This window comes from Mastigoproctus giganteus, chromosome 1 (assembly GCF_048544385.1).
Source record: "Mastigoproctus giganteus isolate SK-2022 chromosome 1, ASM4854438v1, whole genome shotgun sequence".
Taxonomy (NCBI): domain Eukaryota; kingdom Metazoa; phylum Arthropoda; class Arachnida; order Uropygi; family Thelyphonidae; genus Mastigoproctus; species Mastigoproctus giganteus.
In genome coordinates this window covers 28,982,228-29,006,672 of record NC_143575.1, presented here as the reverse complement: position 1 = coordinate 29,006,672, position 24,445 = coordinate 28,982,228, and the positions used below count along the sequence as shown (strand labels likewise).

Here is a 24,445-nt window from a genome sequence, read left to right as displayed (position 1 = left end):
TTTCTTATTATACTCATCAGAGTCATTAGGCCTATAGCACACTCCTACTCTCAATTTTGATCTCCCAATGCTTATGTCACACCAAACTGACTCGACACTGCACTGTCCAGCGATGTCGACTGGCTTCGCTTCCTTGGATTTTATGTGTTTCTTAACTAATAGCGTAACCCCTCCTCCCTTTCTATCCTGTCTATCCTTTCTGTACACATTGTACTCCCCAAATTCCAGTTCTGCATTCCTTATATCTGTGTGACACCACGTCTCTGATAACCCCACAATATCTGCCTTTGATGTTTTGAGCAATACCTCAAATTCATCAAATTTATTTACCAAACTCCTAGCATTTGTGTACATCAAGTATACATGCACCTGTTCCTGTTCTTAGCTACCCTAACACAACCCATGTGTTTACTTGTATCGCAATGACTCCCAGATTCTCTGAAATACCCTGCATCTTGTTTTCCAGGCTGTTGCTCATTCCAATAGAAGCAGTGCAAGAATCACTTTCACCTCTGCCAGTGGCTACTGTTAATCTATTAGTCCTTGTATCCCCCGCAAGCTATCAGTTTTCCGACCCATCTGACTGCCTCGATAGCATCAGCAAATATTCTTGCACCCTTACTATTTAAGTGTATCCCATCTCTGTAGAAGCAGTCTCTCCTGTTAACATGTACAGACCAGGCTGAAATAAATTCTACCCCTTGAGCCTTGCACAATCTTTAAAGGGCCGAATTGATCGACAAGGCTCTCATCATATACTCCCTCTTATCGTGTCTGGGCAGAATTGCAGACACTTTTAAATTCAACCCTAATTCACAGCTTTTTTTCAACAGTGACTTGTACTTGTTAAATAATTCCACCAGTCTCCTACTCTTAATATTATTAGTGCCAACGTATACAACAGTATCACCTTTTGTGCCTTTAAAAGATGATATCCGCTCTACAATGTCATAAACCTTTGTCCCTGGCAGACATATCCTTTTTTCAGGAATTAAATGTGGAGGAGGGTTGTCCCAGAGAAAAAGAAGAATAAAAGTTGGTTTGCTAAATTTGGCATTCAACTCTAGGAAAAGAAGAGTGATATTCAGTGTCTTATGAAGCATAAATATTTATTACTTTGCTGCATTTTTTTTAACAGTGTGCAACTAGATGAGGTGACTGGGATTCCAAACTTTATAGCTCTATTCAAGTTTATATCACAAGAGGCTAATTAGAATTAAACTGATTACCATGATATTTAAGAAAACCAAGCAATCTGAATTACAGTTCTTGAATATGCTTTATAAAAAAGTGCCACTTGAATCAAATATGTAGATTGACTAGATTTTTCAAAATCTTTATGAAACTTTATATTCTGATTCTATTTTTTTTTTTTTTTAATTAAATTTCAAAATGCTTAATGAAGAAAGATTAGCATTAGTAGAGACATATGATGCAAGGAAGCAAGCTTATGCAGCATCATCAAAAAAAAAAAAAAACCCTCCATTTGTTCCAAATGCCTGTCCAGCTCAGCCTTAAATTTATTTAGGCTATCAACTTCCACAACAAAAAATGGAAGTCTGTTCCACCAATCAACTACCCACTGGCCAAAGGCAAATTTCTGCACATCTATTCTTCAACTGTCGTTCCTCAATTTGAATTTATGCACTCTCAGGTTCTTAATCTGAGAAAGAGGAAGAATTCCATCGGCATTCAGCTGATCAACCCATTCAAGGCCTTATACACCTCAATCAGATCACCTCCCAGGTGCCTATTCTCCAGGCACTGCAATTTGCAGAACTTAAGCCTTTCTTGGTAAATGCACCCCTTCGTTGCCCTTCTTTGTACACATTCTAGCAACTCTACATCCTTTCTGAAATGAGGCCTCCAGACTTGCACACAGTACTCTAGGTGTGGCCTGATTATTGCCTTGTACAATGGGATAATCACCTCCCTGTCGCCGACCGGGCTAGCCGGGTGGGTAAAGTGCCTGTCTGGCAACCCAAAGGTTGTGGGTTCGAATCGTGCCTCAGGCTTGGATAAGTACTGCAAAAACCTTGGGAGGTGCATTATGGCCACAGAAGCTGATACGCCAACAACTACCCCAAAAAAAAAAAAAAAAAAAAAACCTCCCTGTCCCTGCTAGCAAAATTCCTATATATCATTGACAAGCCTCCATGACCTCCTCTGGCAGCCCATCTGCACTGCTCAGCAAACTTCACATTTTACTACACAATTACCCCCAGGTCTTTTTCACTTTCCACTTCCTGAGTGTAGTAGCACACAGTTGGTATGTTTTTCTTGGGTTATTGCTACCCATTTGCAGTACTTTGCATTAGTCAATGTTAAACTTCAATTGCCACTTCTCAGCCCATTTGCCCAACTTATCTAGATCCAGTTGGAATAGCATATTGTCTTTACTGTCATTAACAACCCTGCCAACCTTTCTTTCATCTGCAAACTTGGACATTAATCCTGATATACCTTCATCAATATCATTGTTGAATACACAAAACAATAATGAGCCCAGCACCGAACCCTGGGGAACTCCACTAATAACATTTGTTCACAAAGAGCAGTGTCCATTCATTACCACTCTTTGTTGTCTCCCACTCAACCAGCTCTTTATCCATTGTAGCAATTTACCCTTAATGCCATACCTCTCCAATTTGTACAGCTGTCTTCCATGTGCAACAGTATCAAAAGTTTTTCTGAAATCCAAGTATATCAAAATTATTTTTGTCATTCAGTTCCTTTGGGACCACATCATAGTATCCAATCAAATTGGCAGACAAGACCTCCCTTTAACAAATTTATGCTCCATGCTGTGTCTTAACCTATTACTGCAGTATTGTCTAGATGATCCTGCAATGCTTCTTTAACTGGTGACTCCATTATTTTCCCCTGGAGCACAAGTTAAACTAACAGGTCTATAGTTACTTGTGTCAACTTTTGAACCCCTTTGTGAATTGTTGATACATTTTCATCCCCCCCAGTCCACGGGGACCTCCCCTGAGTCCAAGAAAGGTCTCATAATTATGTCTAAGGGTTTGCTTACTTCCTTTGCTGCCTCCTTTAATATAACTGGATAGATCCCATCCACCCAAGGCGTCTTCCTTATATTTAACTTCAACAATTTCTCTTCCGCTTTGCTCTCAGTTATTACAAAATCACTTAGCTGCCTATTAGAGTTTGATAAACGTCTGGCATTCCCCTCATGTGCGAATGTAGATGCAAAATACTTATTCAGTTTATCAGCTACTTGAGTATATCATCAATAGTCAACCCATCTATGTTAAGTGATCCAATCTGATTCATTCCCTTCCTTATAGAGTTTACATAAGTAAAGAAGTCTTTGTTGTTTTTCTTTGCATCCTTTGCCAAGGATTTCTCATAATCAGCCTTTGCTTGCCTAACCTCCTTTGTGACTTGATTACAGACAAGCTTATATCTGTCATAGGCTTCTGTGTCACCTGATGATCCCATACATTTTCCTTCTCTGCCACAAGCCTCATTAATTCATCTGACATCCATTTAGGCCTGAATCTTGAATAGTATTTCTTAGTTGGAATGAAAAGCCTAGTAGCCTCCAAGATTAAGTCCTTGAAGGCTTCCCATTTAGAATTTAACATTGGTAACATCATCAGTTGATCCCACTGTAAGAATTTAAAAACTGTCTGAGACCTTTACGAAAGCAAAAGCCCTTCCCTTTAGCCTTGATGGTAGTTACATTTTTAAGTAATTCCCATATTGTGATTACTGTCACCCAGTGGTTCCTTTATCTTAAAATTCTTAATGCATGAATAATCACTGCTGATAATCAGATCAAGAGTGTTACTCCCTCTGCCTCTTGAACATGCTACTCTAGAAAACAGTCATTCAATAAATCCAAAAAAGTCTTACTAGTGTGCGAGTGACCAATCCACAAGTATCAGTCAATATCTGGAAAGTTAAAATCCCCCATTATAAGACATTCTGATTTAGTGGGCCCTCTCTGTTTCTCTGCACAACTGCTCATTATACTCATCAGATTCATTAGGCCTATAACACACACCTACTCTCATTTTTCCTTTCCCAGTGCTTATGTCACACCAAACAGACTCAACATTGCATTGTCCACCAACATCAGTTGGATGCGCTTCCTTAGATTTTGTGTGTTTCTTAACTAACAGCATAATCCTTCTTCCCTTCATGTCCTGTCTATCCTTTCTGTACACATTGTACTCCCTAAATTCCAATTCTGCACTGCTTATATCTGTGTGACACCACCTCTCTGATATCCCAACAATATCTGCCTCTGATGTCTTGACTAGCACCTCAAGCTCATCAAATTTATTAACTATACACCTAGAATTGGTGTATATGCAAGTATACATGCACCTGTTTCTACTCTTAGTTACCCTAACACAGCCCATCTATTTATTTGTTCCACTATGACTCCTGGAAATCTCCATTGCCTTGCTTTCCATGCTTCTGCTCATTCCAATAGAAGCAGTGCAAGAATCACTTTTGCCTCTGCCTGCAGCCACTGTTAACCTTTTAGTCTGTGTATCCCCCCCCCAAGCTACCAGTTTTCCAACCCATCTGACACTGTCTCAATAGCATCAGCAAATATTCTTGCACCCTTTCTATTTAAGTGTATCCCATCCCTGTAGAAGTAGTCTCTCCTATCAACAAGCACAGACCAGGCTCAAAAAAATTTTACCCCTTGAGCCTTGCACAATCTCTCCAGGGCCAAATTGATTGACAAGGCTCTCATCATATACTCTCTCCTATCGTGTCTGGACAGAATTGTAGACACTTTCACATTCAGCTCTAACTCGGGACTTTTTTTCAACATTGACCTGTACTTGTTAAGTAAGTCTGCAGATCTCTTACTCTTAATGTCATTAGTTCCAACATTTACAACAACAACATCGTCTTTTGTGCCCTTAAAAGATGATATATGCTCTACAATGTCATCAACTTTGCCCCTGGCAGACATACTCTGATCCTGTTCCACCTATCCTTCTTGCATAGTATATTTCCCATCTCCCTGACAATAGAGTCACCAGCAATAAGTATTTCCTTTGGGACCAGCGCATTCTGCCTTAGAGATTGCCTCTGTGTTGCCCGATGCACAGGAGTCAGCTCTGCTGTCGAGCTGGGCAGCTAAGAGCTTGATGGGCCCCTCATATTAATTTCACATTTTAAAGTTAATGTTGAGTTTTGAACTGATATGCAAGTTTGAAACTTATTCATTAGTTATATCTTGGATTTAAATTTTGTAGTTAGTTCTCTTAGAAAGAGAGCATGAAAGGATGGTTGTATGATAGCTGTACAACAAGTCTATACTTCTATATTTTTGTGCTATTTTTAGCATCCTGTGTTTCCATGCCATCATTTTTATATTTCTTGATGCAAGCCAGTATCTTTCCAGTTGTTGCACTGGTACTCATCAAGTGACTTTGTGGGCACTACTGTGACAACTTGACTCTAATGACACAGTCTAGGCAAAAATATCCTTTAACTTAACTTTATTTTTCTGAGGGATTTTTATTTATTTATTTATTTTTTGTTTAATTTCAATACTGTTTTAAATTAATATGATGGTTTAAATCCAGGTTGCTTATTAATCAGGGTCTCTATGGCACCCTATGCCACATGAAACAAAGCAGTTAATTTGCTTTGTTTCACGTGGCACCTGTACTGGACTATGTGGAACAACAAATAGATACTGCTCTCACTGACAGGATGATACTTTGAAAATTATGTAGTACAATTACCAAGAAGGCCAGCCAAGGAAAATAGCTTACTTCAATGTTTTCCTTTTTATAAAAAATATATATTAAATTTTATGTCAAATCTTTGCAAACTGTAGTGTCTTTTATAAATATGAATAAATAAATAATAAATATGAATAGACTTTTATGAATATGTATGTAAATAAATTTGTTTTTGTCATACGTACAAGTTTTTTTTTTATTTTGTGGATTATCCAGGAAAATTTATTTCCAAATTACCCTGAATAATTACAATTCTACTGTACTTGTGTTTGCGAATGTGCTTAAAAACACAAGTACTTACTCCTTGTCTGAAGGCTGTTAAACACAGTTTGAAAACTTCTTGCACAGTATGAAAATCTCTGTTCCATGTGGATATGTCATATCCCAATGGAAGGAGCTGTGCTTCCATGCTAGAAAGATAAAAAAATGAAATGAAGTCATAAATCTCTTTATTCTTTGGTGAAAATTATTTAATTAATAGTATATTTATTCTAAAATGCTAATATTTGCAATGAAGTCTAATTGGCATTTTTAATTAAAATTTTAATTTAAGTTTAAAAGGTTTATTTAGAAATTATTTAGCTACAAGCTTGATGATGAAATTATCTAGTGTCATATATTATGATTCTAATTTATAACAAGAAAACATTTCAATTTTAGTGGAAACTAAAAAAGCTGTGACAGTTGCTGAAGTTACTAATCCATGCAAAGCAAATTCTTGTAATAGTAGCGAGGTGTGCATTGTTAATCGCAACTGCCTTTTTGGACAACCATGCTCTCCTTTTATTTGTGTACGTGGTAAGTTTTGTTAATAATTTATTTCACATTGAGGAAAACTTTCTAGAACAGTTAAACAATTAATACTAGGAGGCCTTAACTCTAAATTTGCAATACAGTAAAAGTTCCGTATCGTTGCCTTTTTGTGTTCATAGTTTTGATTATTTGTGGCATCCTCCATTGTATGTACATTTTATAATTGTGCTCCGCAAAAGTTAGAATATTTCTAGTACGTGATCAAGTAATCATCACATGTGTTGCTTACAGTAAATTCTTAAATACATTGACAGGATGGTTTTATTAATATATAATTGCAAACTACATATTTATAAAATCCTTAATCACTTATTTATAAAAGTCCTCTTTGTAATAATGCACTAAAATAAGTTTATTTTTATATATTGTCCTTAGACAAAAATGACCTACACAGTATCAAATGTATAAGTAACAAAAATATGCTCTGTATATTATTTGAATAATATATACAGCATATTTAATTCTAAAACACACATACACACACACGCACACACTACTATCAACAAGAGGCACAACAATTTTGAATGCTTATGTTTCTTGATGTATTGTGCTGACATTGTCAAGTTTGGTATCATTAAACACATATGACATGCGAGTTTATTATTCTAGAAAAAACATTTATGCAGCTGAAGCTGCTAGAGTAGAGGTGTGCTGTGTTGGTGAACCATATATGGTGAATAATTGTTGCATTGTTTGCTAAATATTTGTGAAATGACTCACAAAGAGTGTATTGGCTTTTTTGTCAATTGTGGCTATGGGTTGGTTACATCTGCATTTTCTAGGGAAATAGTTTTAAGTCCTGTCAAATAATGCTTTAAAGCAGGTGTTTATTTTAAACCCAGCTGTTGTGACACTCATTTTGCAGATTTCCTTAGGCTATAATAATTGCTTCCTTCTGCAATATTTTCAGGCATTTCCACAGACAAGACTGTTCAAACTTCTTGATTAATCTTGAAATTATTGATTTTTCTGGACTTTTCTCTAACTAAATTTCACTTTCAAGTCAAGCTTCACTGTAACAAATCTGCCTTTTTGATAAAAAATATTTCACACAAAAATCACATGGCTCAGTAGTAATCTTGCTTACAGAATTTTTCTGAGAGGGTGCACCACTAACTGATGCACCCTATCAGAAAAACTCACAAGCTTTATGTGCTTAATGACACCAAGCTCACCAATTCCAGTCTAGTACTTCTATTTTTGATGACCCAAATGTACACACCATAGGCACCAAGTTATTTTTATTTCTTTTGCCAATTTAGGATGCAGGATGGGAGAGATGTCTCAGTTGATTGTTCCAAAAGAATCTTTTATACGAATTCCTAGTGAAAGTTATAATCCTCGATGCTATAAGGTGTGTTACTGTAATCAACACGGCTTATTGGAAGACTGTAAAAATCAGTCTTGTGTTATACCTGAAAATTGTGCTGTTGATGGAAAGAAAATACGTAAGTACAGAAAATTTTTATTATTAAACATACATTTGTTGCAAAGCATATTAAAGAAAATAAACCTTGAGGCAAAAAAATTACTTTTAGTTTTTAAACCTAACTGAATTATTTTAATTAATAAATAGTACACAAACAAAGGAATGCAAGAGTTTGTAAAAAAAAATTTATTTCAGTTAATTGCATTAATTATTAATACATATTAAAATAATAGTTTATATTAAGATTTTGAATCTTAAAAAAAAAATTTTTTTTAAATTCCAAAAAAACAGAACCCAAAGTCAGAAATGCATGTTAAAGGCTATTTGAAATAAAAATCAAAGGTAGTCAGTCTGTGCATTCTGAAGGACAAATAAGTCCAGGTATTTCATGTTTGATCATTAATCTGATGTGAGTCATCAAATTATTGATCAAATAAATTGGGGACCATCAAATGGAATATTTTCCCATTCATTTGATATTGTGCATTTATTGCTCTTATGGAATATGAAAGGTTTTGTAATAATGGTTATTAATCATATTTAAATTTGAAAGTATTCTGCAATAGAAGAACAATGTGTTTTAGTTGCTTAAAACATGTAAACAGAAAAAATGCCTTTATATACAAGGAGATTGCACAGTTGTCATTTCCAATTTATTTTAAGATTTTTTTAGGATAAAGTATGCCTTAAATGAAGCAAAATGACCATACAGTACAGCCTCATATTTAGAAATCAGCAAAAAAATCATGAGAGAATGTCTGTCTTTGCTCCTTATCACTTCTTGAAGTTCGTGTACTGGTATCAGCCCTTGCAGTTTAGGGCAGTGTTTCCCAAAGTGTGCTGTATGAAAGGAATTCAAGGGAGTATGCAGAATAGAAATTACGAAACATTTGTTCTGATTTTTAGCTATTGTCAGATGATCTCTAACATAAAGAAAATTGAACAGATTTGTTTTATAATTTTTTTAGATTTATTGGAAACTAGTCAGTATCTGTATGATGGTAATACAGACACTGACAATGGTCTTAATTTAACATAAGTTTTATACCCTGGATGTTTCACTGATTACAAGAGAACTGCAGATTATTATTTTAACTGGCATCTGTACCAATATAATATCCTTGGTTCACATGTTTCAGGTCCCCCCCCCCATCTTTCACTTAAAAAAATGCATTATCGAAGCATTATAGTATCAGTACCTGAACAATCTGATAGTTTTTAAGATTTTCATGTAAAGTTTTTGTGCAATTGTAAGTTTTGTGAAAATAAATTTTGGATTAATACGAGGGAGGTTCAAAAAGAGATTTGTATTCACCAAGAAAAGTATTTGTAACGAAGGGTTCAAATAAACACCACATATTACACTTTTTTTAAACATAGTCACCAGATAGTATGACACATTTTTGCCACCTCTCTATACACTTATTAGTAGAAATCACCCTATCATCAGCAGTAAAGTGTTTTCCACAAAGAGAGAGGACCTCAGGGCAGGAAACAGGAAGAAATCCAGGGGTGCAAGATCGGGGGAATAAGCAGGATACAGCAATATTTCAGTTTTTCCTGGTACATTGCCAACATTTCATGTGAACATTGTGCCCTTTTCTTCTTCTGGTAAGGGATTAGAAGTCTGGGAACCCATCTAGCAGACAGTTTATTCATATGCAACTGTTGATGGATGATGTTCTCCACAGACTCTACACTAGTTTGGAGCTCTACAGCTAGTTCTTTGATGCTAATACAGTGATATTCCAGGATTAATGCCTGAATTTTTGCAACACTTTCTTCTGTACAGCAGTTGCTGGGCATCCTGGGATCTCTTCATCATGCACTGAGGTTCTTCCACATTTAATTGTTTATAGCAATGTGCAACAACACTGTAACCTGGGTAGTCTTTTCCATAAAACAGTGACCATTTCTTTGTGGATTGTTTAGGGTATTTGCCCTTGCAGAAAGAGGAACCGAATCACTGACCTGTATTCCACTTTATCGATTGTGACACTTCACTTCATTCAGTGCTGCAAAGGAGGGAAAAAAATGAATTGTCAGATTGAAACCAAAATTTGTGTAGTTGATATAGAGGTTTCAAGGTATCAAACAAAAAAAAAAAAAACATTTTCAGCTTCTATCATAACTACTTCTGGATGAATACAAATCTTTTTTGAACCCCACCCCCATAGTATATAACTAGTATGTTATGTAAAGATCAGAAGCAACTGTATTGAATAGCTCCTACACTATTAATGTGTTCATCATGGCCACTTATCATTTTAGTACATATGAGTATTTTTTTTTTTTTTTTTTTTTTTATGTTACATAGTTTTTACTTACCTATCCTAATTTTTTTCAGTTATTTCACACAAATACAACTTTACTATCTGTATGTACAGAGTATTAATGAAAATGTTGAGTGTTGCATATAGGATTGGTTGTTCACATTGAAACAATAAGAAAAGTCCATATAAACATATTTATATGAAATCTTCTATAGAAATATCAAAATTTTGCATATTAAACATTTATTATCAAATCTGTTAAGTTTTTTGGTCTTTTCAGGTTATTCTTGCATCTTTCATTCATTTTTATGAATGTTACTGAATTAGGGTTTTTGTTGTCTGTGAACATTCTAAAAATACTGTACAAATGGAAGAGTATTCATTTAGAGAAATAACAGATGTCTTATATATGAGAATGCTGTGGGGAACCATGCAGAAGCTAAATGTTTCTAAACAAAGTGTTTCATTGATATCTGCTCAATGTAAAAAAAAATATATTTAAAAGGGTAGATCATCAGCTGAAGAAAACAGGAACTATGCCACAGCCAAGTGGTCAAGGATAAGGGTGTGGACATGCACGCATTTGAGTGACAGTGGTTCAAGCCCAAGTGACTACTAAAAACTTGATTGGGAAATCAGTTCCTGCTCTCCAAAAGATGTCAATAATTGTGGTAAACTAGAGGGATCCACAAAAGTTGTTTCACTTGGTCCTCATTTTTAAGGCCTGATGTAGCTGAGCAGTCAGAAGCAAGAGTGCATAGTGTACACACCCTTTGATTGGACTGTGGTTCAAGCCCACATAACTGCTAAATACAATTAGCAGTTGTATTCATGATTTATTGTGAACTCCTCTGGCCAGATGGTAGTGCCAGAGTATAAACATGGACATGTTCAGACTTCACACAGTAAACTACAGGAGACCAAGAGCAACAAGAATTATTTGGAATGATCAGTGTGCTAAATCATATAGAACAAAATGCTGCTTACAGTACTAGAAGAAGTGCTGTAATGGAAGGTGTAACTTGCTTGACTCTGGCTGATTTTAAATGAGAATTGCTCTTACCCTTATCACTGGAAGAGAGTTCAATACCTTTGTCAATCAAATTTTGCTGCATTAGGGGTACTCTATGTTGAAGGAAATCCTCCTGGTATCATACAGTTGAGGCTCCAGCAACAATTCAGCATCGATGTCTGGGTTGGGATTGTTAAAGATTATGTAATAAGTCCTTTTTCTTTGTCTGCATATCTAACAACACAGAATTACCATCAGTTTTCATAAAATGATTTGCCTCCCCTACTGAAGGATGTTCCACTTGCATCTAGGAGAAACATCATTCATGCAGGATAGTACTTCCTCTCATTTCACCTGTAGACCACAACAGTACTTGAATGTCAGCTATCCTGATAAATGGATAGGCAGTTCGAGTACCTACTGTATGGTCCTACCTACTGACTAGACTTTAGTCCAGTTCATTTTTATTTATGGGATCACTCGAAGTCACTGTTTTATTCTACTCTAGTTAGTTCCCAATATTGAAGTTTTTAAATACTTCTCCCCTTTCAGAAAGTCAAGGAGGGCAGCAGCAAATTTATGGAACACCAGGTATTACTGAATGCATCAGACAACTTATGGCAAGATGTGTTCAGACTAGTAAAAAATAAAGTAACATGTATCATAAACATATTTCATAAACTTATACCAGAAAGAAACAAGCATCAAAGACCTGCTATTCATTATAGAATATATGTGCACATCACTATATGCCCATAAGGCATTAAATAATGTTATCATTGAAATTAAATAATGTTATCATTGAAATTTTAATAATTGGATATAAATATATTCGATACTCGGTATTATCCAGTATACATCAAAAGTTAATTCATCATTACATTTCTATTAAGGACTTCCAATACAGTTTTTAACAAAATTCATTTAGCTGTAAGTAAGCCACTGTTATATTGCATATAGATAAAATGAAGAACAAACAAACAAAGTAATGCTAATAGATATTTCTCAAAGTTGCAACAAAAACATAGCTGATAACAGTTGGATACTATTTACTAAACATAATCAGTTGTCATTCAGATCAGCAAATAGCAGTTTTTATAAAACATGCTGTTAATCCTTCATAATGCTCCAGAAATAATGTAAAAATGAAATAAATGTATTAAAAGATATTAACAGTTATTAAAATTAAATTGTGGCATAAAAAATTATAATCTATTCTTAATTTCAATTTGCGCTTAATTTTTAATTTTTTTTTTTTTCTTTTTCAGAACACAATTCTAGATTCACCCAAGATTGTAATGTGTGCTTTTGTTTTTCTGGTGATATTTCTTGTACCAAGAGCCTGTGTATTTCAGGTAGGTATAAAAAGAGTTGCTTTCATTATTATATATGGAAATGGCCAAGAAAACCGTTTATTTATATTAAAGAGAGAAAGGACATGGGAAATTTTTGATATTTAGTTCACCTCGAGTTTATCTACTGTAGTTTCTAGTCTATTGTATATTTAGTTCATCTCTTAGCGCCAGGCTCTTCAGTAATTTCAAAATAAAAATGAGAGAAAAAGAGTGATGTTATGACCTAACCACAAGCAGTAATGACAGTGTTCTAGTTCCTTGCAGGATGTACATCAATTTTAATGGACAGCATTTTTAAAAGATGTAATTTTTAACAGGTAAACCTGTAATAATATGTTAGTGTATAGTAAGCAGAAATTGCCATATTTGTACTTCATTGAGGAAACATGTTAGATTATACAATTATTCCAAAGTTTTTCTCATTGTAAATAATTTAAGTTTTTTGCTTCCCAAGTAATATGATAATCTGCAATTACTATTACCCAAATGCAGAGTCTTGCATTTCTCAAGCTGATATTTTCTTAAATTAACTGAATGACGTCTTTAGATATTATTGAAGGAGCACACCTTGGTTACTATTGTTTACCACTCTTACAACCATCATCAGCAAATTTTTTATTTTTTTGTCACCAAACTTTCACATCAAACCTGTTTTGCCTTCATCAGTGTTGTTAACAAATAACACTGTGGTTATAACTGGCTATTGAAACAAAACTCAAGACTCTGGGCTATTGTTACAAACTCAATAGCCATTTATAACCACCCTCTCTCTTCACTTAATCAACCTTTTTTCCATTGTAGTTACCTTCCTACCAATCACACAATATTCTGCTGTATACAAATGTGTTCATGTGAGACAGCATCGAAAGCCTTACTAAAGTCTAAATATACTATGGAAAATTTATTCCTTACATCCATTTTTGTTACACACTCATACTTATGAGATTAGTTAGACATAATTCAGTTTCTGTACCAATCATTGTGTAGTACCTCATGGATTCCATAATTTTCTGTACCAGAGAGAGTTCAATTTGCAGGTTTGTACAACTACATGTTTTTTTCCTTGCAACCACCTTTGTAAATTGAAGAGACATTTACCCATCTCCATTCATCTAGGACTACACCAGAGTCTAGAGATGAACACATTATAACAGGATAGGGGTTTGTAATCAGTCTTTCTGCTTCCTTTAATATCACTGGATAAAACTCAACTTCCCTTGCTTTTTTCACATTCAAGCATATCGCATTCTCTACCAATCTATTTTCAGAGATTGCACAATCATCTACTTTTTGATAAAAAGGGATGCTCATTGTAAACTTTGATTGAGCTCATTAGCTATCCATTTAAAGTCATAAATAATGTTTCAAGCTATCATCCTAGTAGGCCTCCTTTCTGTTTCATATATGCAAAAAATTCTTTAATATTGCCATTTGCTCTTAGCGACTAAGGCACCAGACTCTGCCAAGATTTAAGGCAGTTAAAAGTTGATATATATATGTTAAAAGTTGGCATGAAAGACTACTGATGTTTATGACAATGTTGTGTATGTGGTATTCAAGTTATGAAAAAGTTAGGACTTAGAAAACTTCTTTTTACTTAGCAAGCGTGGGGGTGGCAAGGTGCAGTACTGTTGAGGGTAAGCTGCAAAATGAGATAATCCAGGGGTGTCCAACCCATAGGCACATGCAGCCCATTCATTCATATTTTATGGCCTGCAGCCACATAAGTGGCCATTAGTGGTAATATTCCTGAGGTGGTGCGTGTTCAGTACTACCTTCTTTTCTCAATGAAGATTATAAACATATTGCTTTTGGCTGTCATCTTAGTGTATTGGCTTTTTATTATTATTGAGTATCTATTTTACTTATAGTTTTCAAGTTTTTGCATTTTTTATTTATTAGAACTTAGTACTCCATCTGAGGTGAGTTAAAGTGATTGATTGATTAATTCATTTCTTAATTATTTTTCAAAGTATTTGAGTTGAATTTTGACTTCATTATAACTATTCAGTATGGAGTTTGCTTCATGAAGTAAATGCATCATTCTTATTCTGGATATTTTGAAATGCAGTCTTTGTAGGTCCTTTTATTGTTTGATACTGTTCTATTTCTGTTACTAATTTTAAAAAGATTTCTCATTAATCTAAAAGTGAGTTTACATGTTTTGATTTAAGTAATCAGTCTGGTTCTCACCAAGCCTTTTCTTAGGCTAATATTTTTACCAGCTCTAATTCTGATTTAAACATTACAATATCTCTGCTGATCTGGGCAGTATACATTTTTTGTCATTAATTATAGCTCTTTCTAAAGAATTTGAGTTTAAAGGTTTATTTCTTAGTCAAAATTCATTATTCAAGTTCAACAAATGTTAGATAAACTTATATCTATTACAAATTCTTTATAAAAACAAGTGAATGAATATGAGAGCTCATGAATATCAGAACAAGATTTGAAGGAAGCATCTGCAGAAGCTGTTTAACAGACCTAGTAATCTGCAGCCAGATTAGAGATTTTTCCCATATGATTTGTGAAAAGAGAATTAGCAAATGTGATACCGATGTCAGTAATGCTGACTATAGTTGAATGACATTCCTAAGGCTGTACACCAAAGAGTGGCACTTACGAGGTTGTCTGCAAAAGTGATTATGTGGCATTTTTCAAGGTTTCAGTGACTCCCATATGTGGCTCCCCACTTGATAATTTCCTTTGATGGCTTTCAGATTGACAACATATGACCAAAACCACATATAGTCATTCTGAGAGCATATAATAACATACATCTTCAGGACTGTATCATCATCAAAACTAATTTTGATGATGATACAGAAAAATATCAGTAATTATATATGAACCAGTATATTTATATAAAAACATCTAAAATAAGGGAAATATTCATGTTTTTTTAATCAGGACATAAAGTACAAAAAGTTTACATTAAAAAGCAGGAAAAATTTTTTTTTTTTTAAGTTTAGACCTTTTTTCTATTGTGTAAAAAAATTAAATTAAGAACCAAATTTTAAAAAAAAATTTGTGTTATTTTATAAGATGTTGAGAAATGTCTCAAGGACATTTTACTCTTCTCATTAGATTCTGCAATTTAAATATTTTTCCTCTACAAAAAAAAAAAAAAAAAAAAACCATCAAAATTAAGAGAATTATTTATTAATCCTTCTTTTTACTAATTTAGAGATAACAAAAAGAGGCCAGAAATTCTATAATTTAATCATTAAATATTTTCTTTAATATAGATCTAATTCTGGTTACAAAGCATTAAAGACATTTTTGATTAAAATTGCACTTTGCTTTAAAATCATTTACTTATGTACAGCTTAGAGTTGAATATTTTTTGTAAACTTTTCTGTGTCAAAACTATGAGAAAAAAAGAAATATTATTCTATGTATATGTGTGTAATGGCTATTTTTTGTATTGTTCTACTAAGTCGCTTCAAACTTTTACAGCATTGCCATGTCATTGTCCAGATCATTATGTTCCTGTGTGTGGAGCAAATGGAAAAACTTATCCAAGTGCTTGCCTTGCTAGGTTAGTTATTTCTTATTTATTATTAAGAGGATGTGTACCTGTAGATTCATACACAAGCAAGATAAAAAAATAACCGTTGATTCAAAAGTAAAACTTAATGGGTTTTTTTTTTTTCTATACAGTAAAACATTTCAAAGGAATAATAGAAATGTCAATCTGGAAACTACCAAGTCATACATAAAATGCTGACAGAGTAATCATCTTAGAAATCTATATTAAATCTGATGCTGTAGCATATGCACTAAAATACTTAGGAAATTATTACACTTGTAAAATATCCACTTCTGGGCATTTCAAGAAAGCCAACACCTAAGCAATGTTATTTCCTTGGATTTCAGCCAGTAAAATTGTCAAACAAAAACAGTATTCAGTTCTTCAAAATGTGCAGAAGAATGATCCAGACTTAATTCTGTACAAAGTTCATTTCATATAGGAACTTAAAGATGTATAGTAATGAGTTATGCGGAGAGCCCTTGTCAGCCAATTTCTCACACTGTGTGCCGATCAGTCATTCAGTCTCTCACCTGAATGAGAGGGAACAAATAACATTTGTACCTTTTACTTGAGAACTGGTTGAGTCGCCTTTGATACAGCTTTGCATTGAAGACAAACTACTTTAGCCTCAAAACTGCAAGAAGTAGGAGTGTGCCTCATAGCCTTAGTTACTTTGGCACAAAAAAAAATAAATAAATAGCAAGAGATCATCCCAGGAATGGCACCCTCCATTAATTTAGAAATCAGTAAAGGTTTAACTAATCCAAAGATTAATAAAAATTATTGAAAACTAATATCAGTAAATATTTATTTTCAAGTAAAATAGATGTAAAGCATAGCTTTACATATGTTTTATTTGGAAGTTTAGAAATACAATCCAAAACACTACTTTTCCGGCCACTAAATTTGGAAAGGCTGCCTTCCCTGTCAATCTCAGTCTGGTCTGTGCTTGTTAACAGGAGAGATTGCTTCTACAGGGATGTGATACACTTAAATAGAAAGGGTGCAAGAATATTTGCTGATGCTATTGACGCAGAGTTAGGTGGGTCAGAAAACTGCTAGCTTGGGGGGGGATACATGAACTAACAGATTGGCAGAGGTGAAAGTGATTCTTGCACTGCTTCTATTGAAATACAATTGAGCAGCAGCCTGGAAAGCAAAGCAATAGGGATTTCCAGGACTGCTGGGATTCATAGTGGAACAAATAAATACATGGGCTGCATTAGGCTAACTAGAGTAGAAACAGGTGCATGTATACTTGCATGTACACCAATGCTAGGAGTATAGTTAATAAATTTTATGAGCTTGAAGTGCTAGTAAAAACATCAAAGGCGGATATTGTTGGGATATCAGAGACATAGTGTCACACAAACATAAGTAGTGCAGAATTGGAATTTGGGAAGTACAATGTGTACAGAAAGGATGGACAGGACAGGACAGGGAGGGAGGAGGGGTTATGCTGTTAGTTAAGAAACACATAAAATATAAGGAAGTGCATCCAATTGATGTTGGTGGACAATGCAATGTTGAGTCTGTTTGGTGTGACATAAGCACTGGGAAAGGAAAAATGAGAGTAGGTGTGTGTTATAGGCCTAGTGAATCTGATGAGTATAATGAGTAATTGTGCAGAGAAATAGTGGGCCAGTAAATCAGTGTCCTATATTGAGGGATTTTAATTTTCCAGAGATTGACTGGAATTTGTGGGTTGGTCACTCACACACTAGCAAGGCCTTGCGGATTTATTGGATGATTGTTTTTCACAGCAGCATGTTCAGGAGACAACTACAGGGACTAATACTCATGATCTCATTATCAGTAGTGATTCTTCATGCATTAAGAATCTGCAGATAAAGGAACCACTAGGTAGCAGTGATCACAGTATGCTGAAGTGGGATTTACTCAGAGGTAACTACCATCAGGGGTAAAGGGAAGGGTTTTTACTTTCGTAAAGGTGACTACAGTGGTTTGAGACAGTATTTAAAGTCTATACGGTGGGACCAACTGATGATATTACCATCAGCAAATTCAAAATGGGAAGTATTCAAAGAAATTAATCTTAGAAGCTACTAGGCTTTTCATACCAACTAAGAAATATTGTTCAAGATTTAGGCCTAAATGGATGTCAGATGAACTAATTAGACATGTGGCACAGAAGAAAAATGCATGGGATACATATAAATTAACAGGTGACACAGAAGCCTATGATAGATATAAGCTGGTCTGTAACCAAGTCACCAAGGAGGTTAGGCAGGCAAAAGCAGATTACGAGAAATCGTTGGCAAAGGATGCAAAGAAAAACAGCAAAGAGTTCTTTATTTATGTTAACTCTAGAAGGAAGGGGATGACTCAGATTTTGGTCCACTTGATATCGATGGTTCAACTGTTGATGATCCTGCTCAGGTGGCTAACAAACTAAATTAATATTTTGCATCTACATTCACACGAGGAGTTATTTAGGGAGGGGAATGCCAGAGGCGTATCTACCAGTAAACTCTGGTAGATAATCTTGTAATAACCGAGAGTAAAGTGGAGGAGAAATTGTTGAAGATAAACATAAGAAAGGCACCTGGGGCTGGATGGAATCTATCCAGTTATATTAAAGGAAGCAAACCCTTAGCCATAATTATTAGAGCTTCCTTGGACTCAGGGGTGTTACCCATGCACTGGAGATGTGCAAATGTGACCCCAATCCACAAATGAGGATCAAAGGGAGACACAGGTAATTACAGACCTGTTAGTCTAACTTCTGTTCCAGGGAAATTAATGGAGACACTGGTTAAAGAAGCATTGCAGGATCATCTAGACAAGACTTCAGTTATAGCTCGGACACAGCATGGGTTTATTAAGGGCAAATCCTGACCAATTTGATTGGATACTATGATGTAGTCACAAAGGAACTGGATGCAAAGAATAATTTTGATATCATATAATTGGATCTTAGAAAGGCTTTTGATACTGTTGCACATGGAAAACTGCTGCACAAATTGGAGCAGTGTGGCATTGGAGGCAAATTGCTGCTATGGATAAAGGGATGGTTGAGTGGGAGAAGACAGAGAGTGGTAATCAATGGACACTGTTCTTCGTGGATTACTGTTATGAGTGGAGTCCCCAGGGTTCAGTGTTGGGTCCATTGTTGTTTTCTGTATTCATTAATGATATTGATGATGGTATATCAGGCTTACAATGTCCAAGTTTGCAGACGATATGAAGGTCAGCAGGGTTGTTAATGACAGTATGCTGCTGCAACAGGATCTAGAAAAGTTAAGTAGATGGGCTGAGAGGTGGAAAACGAAGTTTAACATTGACAAATGTAAAGTACTGCATATGGGATGCAATAACCCCAGAGTAATGTATCAACTGTGTGGTACTACACTGACAGTGATAGAGAATGAAAAGGATCTGGGGGTAATTGTGCAGGCAGATATGAAGTTTTCTGAGCAGTGCAGACAGTCTGCAAGAGTAGCTCATGGTGTCTTGTCAATGATATACAGGAATTTTTCTAGCAGGGATAAGGAGGTGATTATCCTCTTGTCTAAGGTAATGGTCATTCCACACCTTGAGTACTGTATACAGGTCTGGAGGTCTCATTTTAAGAAGGATGTAGAGCTGTTGGAACGAGTGCAAAGAAGGGCAACAAGATTAGTAAATGGAACAAAGGGTTGCTCTTACGAAGAAAGGCTTAAGTTTTGCAAATTACTGCGTCTGGAGACTAGGTACCTGCAAGATGATCTGATTGAGGTGTATAAAGCCTTGAATGGTTTGAGCTCGCTTTAATAATCTTGCTTTCTTGCATCATGTGCCCATGCTAATGCTAATCACAGTTATAAACCACTTTCCTGTAATATATATATATATATATATATATATGAGTAGGCATATGAGCACAAAAATTGACTTGCCCACATGTGGTACATACACAATGATTTTGATATTTTGGTTTATTACAACACAAATAAATGCGTAAATACATTAGCATTATGTAGTTTGATAATAAAATGATTTTTTTTTTTTTTTTTTTAAATCTTTCTCCTGTGATCATAATTTGGTTGCTGTTCACTAGATGGCTCTATTTTCATCAGTCCAGTAATAGCAACGTGCACTTTACTTTTTGTGCAAAACCTTAGGAGTAGATTTCTTGGGCTGGTATTGGCATGTTTGCTTTTGTTATTTGATTATTTAAAAGCCTTTTATTAAGATTAGCGATTATTAGGACCAATATAGCCAAAGCAGCTTTTGCATCGCAAAACTTCAAAGAAAACAAGCAATTTGATTATTGTGAAAAATAACACGTTTGAGCTTCTCTTCATTAAGTCCCCCTTGCTCCAGTTGACAGAGATCAAATAAAACTACATTTATATCTTTTAAATGGGCACTGTGTGACCTCATATGCCATAGCTCTGCTAACATGCAATGCAGTGAAGAGAAATTGCCTTAGCCTCAAAATTGAAAGTCAGGTTATTCCAGCTTTTTGTAATAAGTGTTGTAAATTTGGTATGGATCAAACTGTAAACATGAGTTTTAAGCGGGCGGCTCTTATATCTAATGGAAGCCATCTTGTCTCAAGATTGTGCATCAAAATAAAATACTCCCGGGTGCTCTCATACCCACTCAAAAGGATTTTAAATTTTGTTTTTATCAGACTGTAACCTGAGGGTTCCAAACAGATTCACCTATAATTCCAGAGGCAGCCATCTTGTCTTTTGTTTAATAAACGTTAAATAAAAATTTCGAGATGAATAAAAATTAAGTTATCCTCATTGGTGTATCCCCATTCTCCATGTGAAATTTTTTGGATGTTTTTTTAGGTAAAACACATCACTGTTAAGTGATGTGATTAAAGACCAATAAGAAACAAATACATAGACATGTAAGAAAATATGATACAAGTTGATGGATGATGAACTGCACAAAAGCACAATGCTGACACTTTGTTGACAAACTGTACCACAAATGTTTATACAGACAGTTAAAAAATAAAAATGGCAATTGCATTAGTTGCAAAAAGTGATTACGTGCTGATCCAATTAAATAAAATAAAAGAAAGAAAAATAAATTTGGTAAATTGTGGACTTAGTTCACAGCCAGCAGGCTTTCTGTTATGGGCTTAGAAAGCTATATAGCACACTTACTTTCAGCAGTCAAATGTCTGCTGGCTGCAAAACATAAAATTAATGGAATGGTCTGGAGCACACCAAAACACCATTCCAATTTGTTATCCATATCAGTAATGTTATGTACATACTTATACATAACTTTTATTGTCAAGCATTCCATTACATAAAATTTTCCATTTTGAGCTCTAATTATGTTTAGGTTAAATAATATTTAACTGAAATATAAATTCATTAATCAAAGAATAAGTTTTGCACCAAATTGAAATAATGGTTTTGCTGGGAGGGGTAGAATTAAAAATGGCCATCTGGTTTTTGGAAAGCTAGGTTTGAATATTTTACCTGTACTGGATATTCCAATAGCCTCCCTACATTAGCTTTTAAGCATACATCATTAAATTTGGTAGTTTTGTAATTGTGCGGAGGGACTTCATTATAATGTAAACTTTGTTAAAAATCAGAAAAAAAGTAAACTCATCAGAAAACTTTCAACAAAATTGAAAGAGTTGGCAGGTATCTGATATTAGCCTTTCTTGTAACTGGTGAAATTAAATTTAATAATTTAACTGCTAAATAATTGAATGGCTGATATTTAAATATGAAATACTGAATTGTGGTCATGAACGTGACTCAGCTCAGCACTGCTATATTCAGCCCGCAGAACATACAAATCAGTATAAGAACTTGCATATCACAAGGCACAATATCAGTATACCTTCCCTGTTGGTACTGATTAAATAGCTTCATCACAGAACAGATCATTACATTAATATTATGAATTAACAACTTTTTCAGATGCTCTGGTCTTACTGATGATCAGTTTGAATTTGGAGCTTGCTTTGATTCGGATCCCTGTAGTCCAAATTCTTGCCACCCATATAACAGGTGAGTTACAATTCTCAGTTTGCCTGAATTATTCTTAATAGTTATACACTGATGAGCCAAAACATTATGACCAGCGAGTCGTTATGCAAATCGAAGCAACTGCAGGTGAACTACGGCTCATGCGTGGGTCGGGAAACAGTATAAAAAACACCCGATACTGAGCTCCGTTAATCAGTGTTACTCTTGTTCTTCAGATGGGAAAGGCAGCAAACTTAAGAAAGTTTGACAAAGGCCAAATTGTAATGGCCAAACGACTGGGTCAGAGCATATCCGAAACGGCATGGCTGGTGGGGTGCTCACAGTCAGCCATGGTTAATACCTACCGAAAGTGGTCCTAGGAGGGGGAAACCCACGAACCGACAGCAAGGTGTCGAACGACCACAGCTCATGATATGCTCGAGGTGAGCGAAGGCTCTCCCAGATGGTACGTGGAAACAGATGGGCGACAACTCACCAGTAATTGGAATGCTGGTGACGGGAGTAATGTGTCACAACACACAGTACATCGAACTCTGCTTAAAATGCGGCTACATAGCCGCGGGCCACTCTGAGTGCCCGTGCTAACCACACTTCACTAGCGACAGTGCCTACAACGGGAATGCGAGCATCGAAACTGGACCTTGAGTGATTGGAAGAAGGTCGTCTAGTCTGATGAATCACGTTTCCTGTTGCACCATGTGGACAGCCGGGTACGTGTGCATTGTTTATCTGGGGAAGTTATGGTGCCTAGATGCACCGTGGGACAAAAAAAAGTCGGTGGTGGTGTCATGCTTTGGGCAATGTTCTGCTGGGATACCCTGGGTCCAGTCATCCATGTGCTGGGCACTCTGATGTATACCACCTACCTAAACGTCATTGCTGACAAAGTATAACCTTTCATGGCAATGGTCTTCCCCTCTGGCAGTGCCATCTTTCAGCAGGATAATGTGCGTGCCATGCCACACCACCCGGATTGTTCGAGACTGGTTCGCAGAACATGAGGAAGACTTCCAGGTATTGCCCTGGCCTCCAAATTCCCCAGACGTCAATCCCATCGAGCATCTGTGGTTTGTGTTGGAACAGCAGCTCCAATCTGTGGCATCTCAACCACGGACCTTAAGGAGTTAAAGGATCTGCTGGTTACGTGTTGGTACCAGATACCACAGGACACATTTAGAAATTTTGTAGCATCCATGCTTCGCCAACATCACATTAGGTAGGTGGTCATAATGTTTTGGCTCATCAGTGTATATCTCCACTGACATGCTTCTTCTTTTTTTAACGATGTACCTATATTCATTTGTGGTAGTCACTACTCATGAAAGAAGCAATTTTTACATTAACTTAACTACACACTCGTGTGATGTAATTGAAGTGATGTGATGTAATTGAAGTTATGCACCTTCTGTAACTTTTGTGTACTTTGAAAAGCTAATCTTTAACATTATGTGGTATTATATAGGGTCGGGCAACCAACTACATATTTTAAAAATGAAATGACTACTGTGCAAATTTGAAAAGACGTTTACTCTTATTACAGTTTAATAATACACATCAAAGTATTTATGTTACACTCCTCATTATTGAAAATGATGTCCCTTAAATGGCCACCACTATTGTGAACATAATCCTCTACTTGTATTCTCCATACCACCAGAAACATCCATTGCTCTGTGTAATGTTTCTGGTAGTATTCTTTCAATTACATCATGAATGCTTTGTTTCAATTGTCCAAGTGTCTATGGTCGGCTTAACATAGCCTTTTGATTTTAAGAAACCTCATAAAAAGAAATTGCAAACAGATAAGTCTGGTGCTTATGGTGGGCAATTTATCTTACCAAAATGAGGCATAATGTGAATTTGAAACATTTCCTTTAAAGTGTCTGTGGAAAGTCTTGCAGTGTCTGCCGTACCACCATCCTCTAAAAACCAGATGTTTTGTAACTTGACTCGTTTTTTGGATGAAGATTCTCTCTTATAAATTTTATCAGATTTTCTATTTCTACTGAGTGCTTTAGTGTACTGTACTCCAGGACAAAAATCAAAGTGCTCCACTGCATCTACAACAAAATGGTGCAACTTTTAAAATAGGTAATTGTTTTTGCCTGACCCCGTATATTTTTTGTGATAGGAGCGTACCCACTGACACTTTCATTTATTACTTATTTACTTCAAATTATATATTTTATTATGTGGGCAAAATGTTATACTGTTACATTATGAAAACGTTATACTGTTACATTATATGTCATTATGAACTGTCATACGAGTCAGCAAGTCATTCTAGATGAGATATGTTGTGCAACTCA

The 24,445-nt window shown here is 35.4% G+C and overlaps 1 protein-coding gene across 1 annotated transcript in view; it reads left to right on the top strand.

Moving 5' to 3' along the window:
• The window catches only part of LOC150090666 (reversion-inducing cysteine-rich protein with Kazal motifs-like), a 234,509-nt gene that overhangs the window by 145,798 nt on the left and 64,266 nt on the right, over positions 1 to 24,445 (top strand). The window contains exons 13-17 of the mRNA XM_090388252.1: positions 6,405 to 6,542; positions 7,820 to 8,005; positions 12,540 to 12,626; positions 16,086 to 16,167; positions 22,068 to 22,157. Of these exons, the coding sequence (XP_090244378.1) occupies positions 6,405 to 6,542; positions 7,820 to 8,005; positions 12,540 to 12,626; positions 16,086 to 16,167; positions 22,068 to 22,157 (583 nt within the window). The remainder of the gene's footprint in view (positions 1 to 6,404; positions 6,543 to 7,819; positions 8,006 to 12,539; positions 12,627 to 16,085; positions 16,168 to 22,067; positions 22,158 to 24,445) is intronic.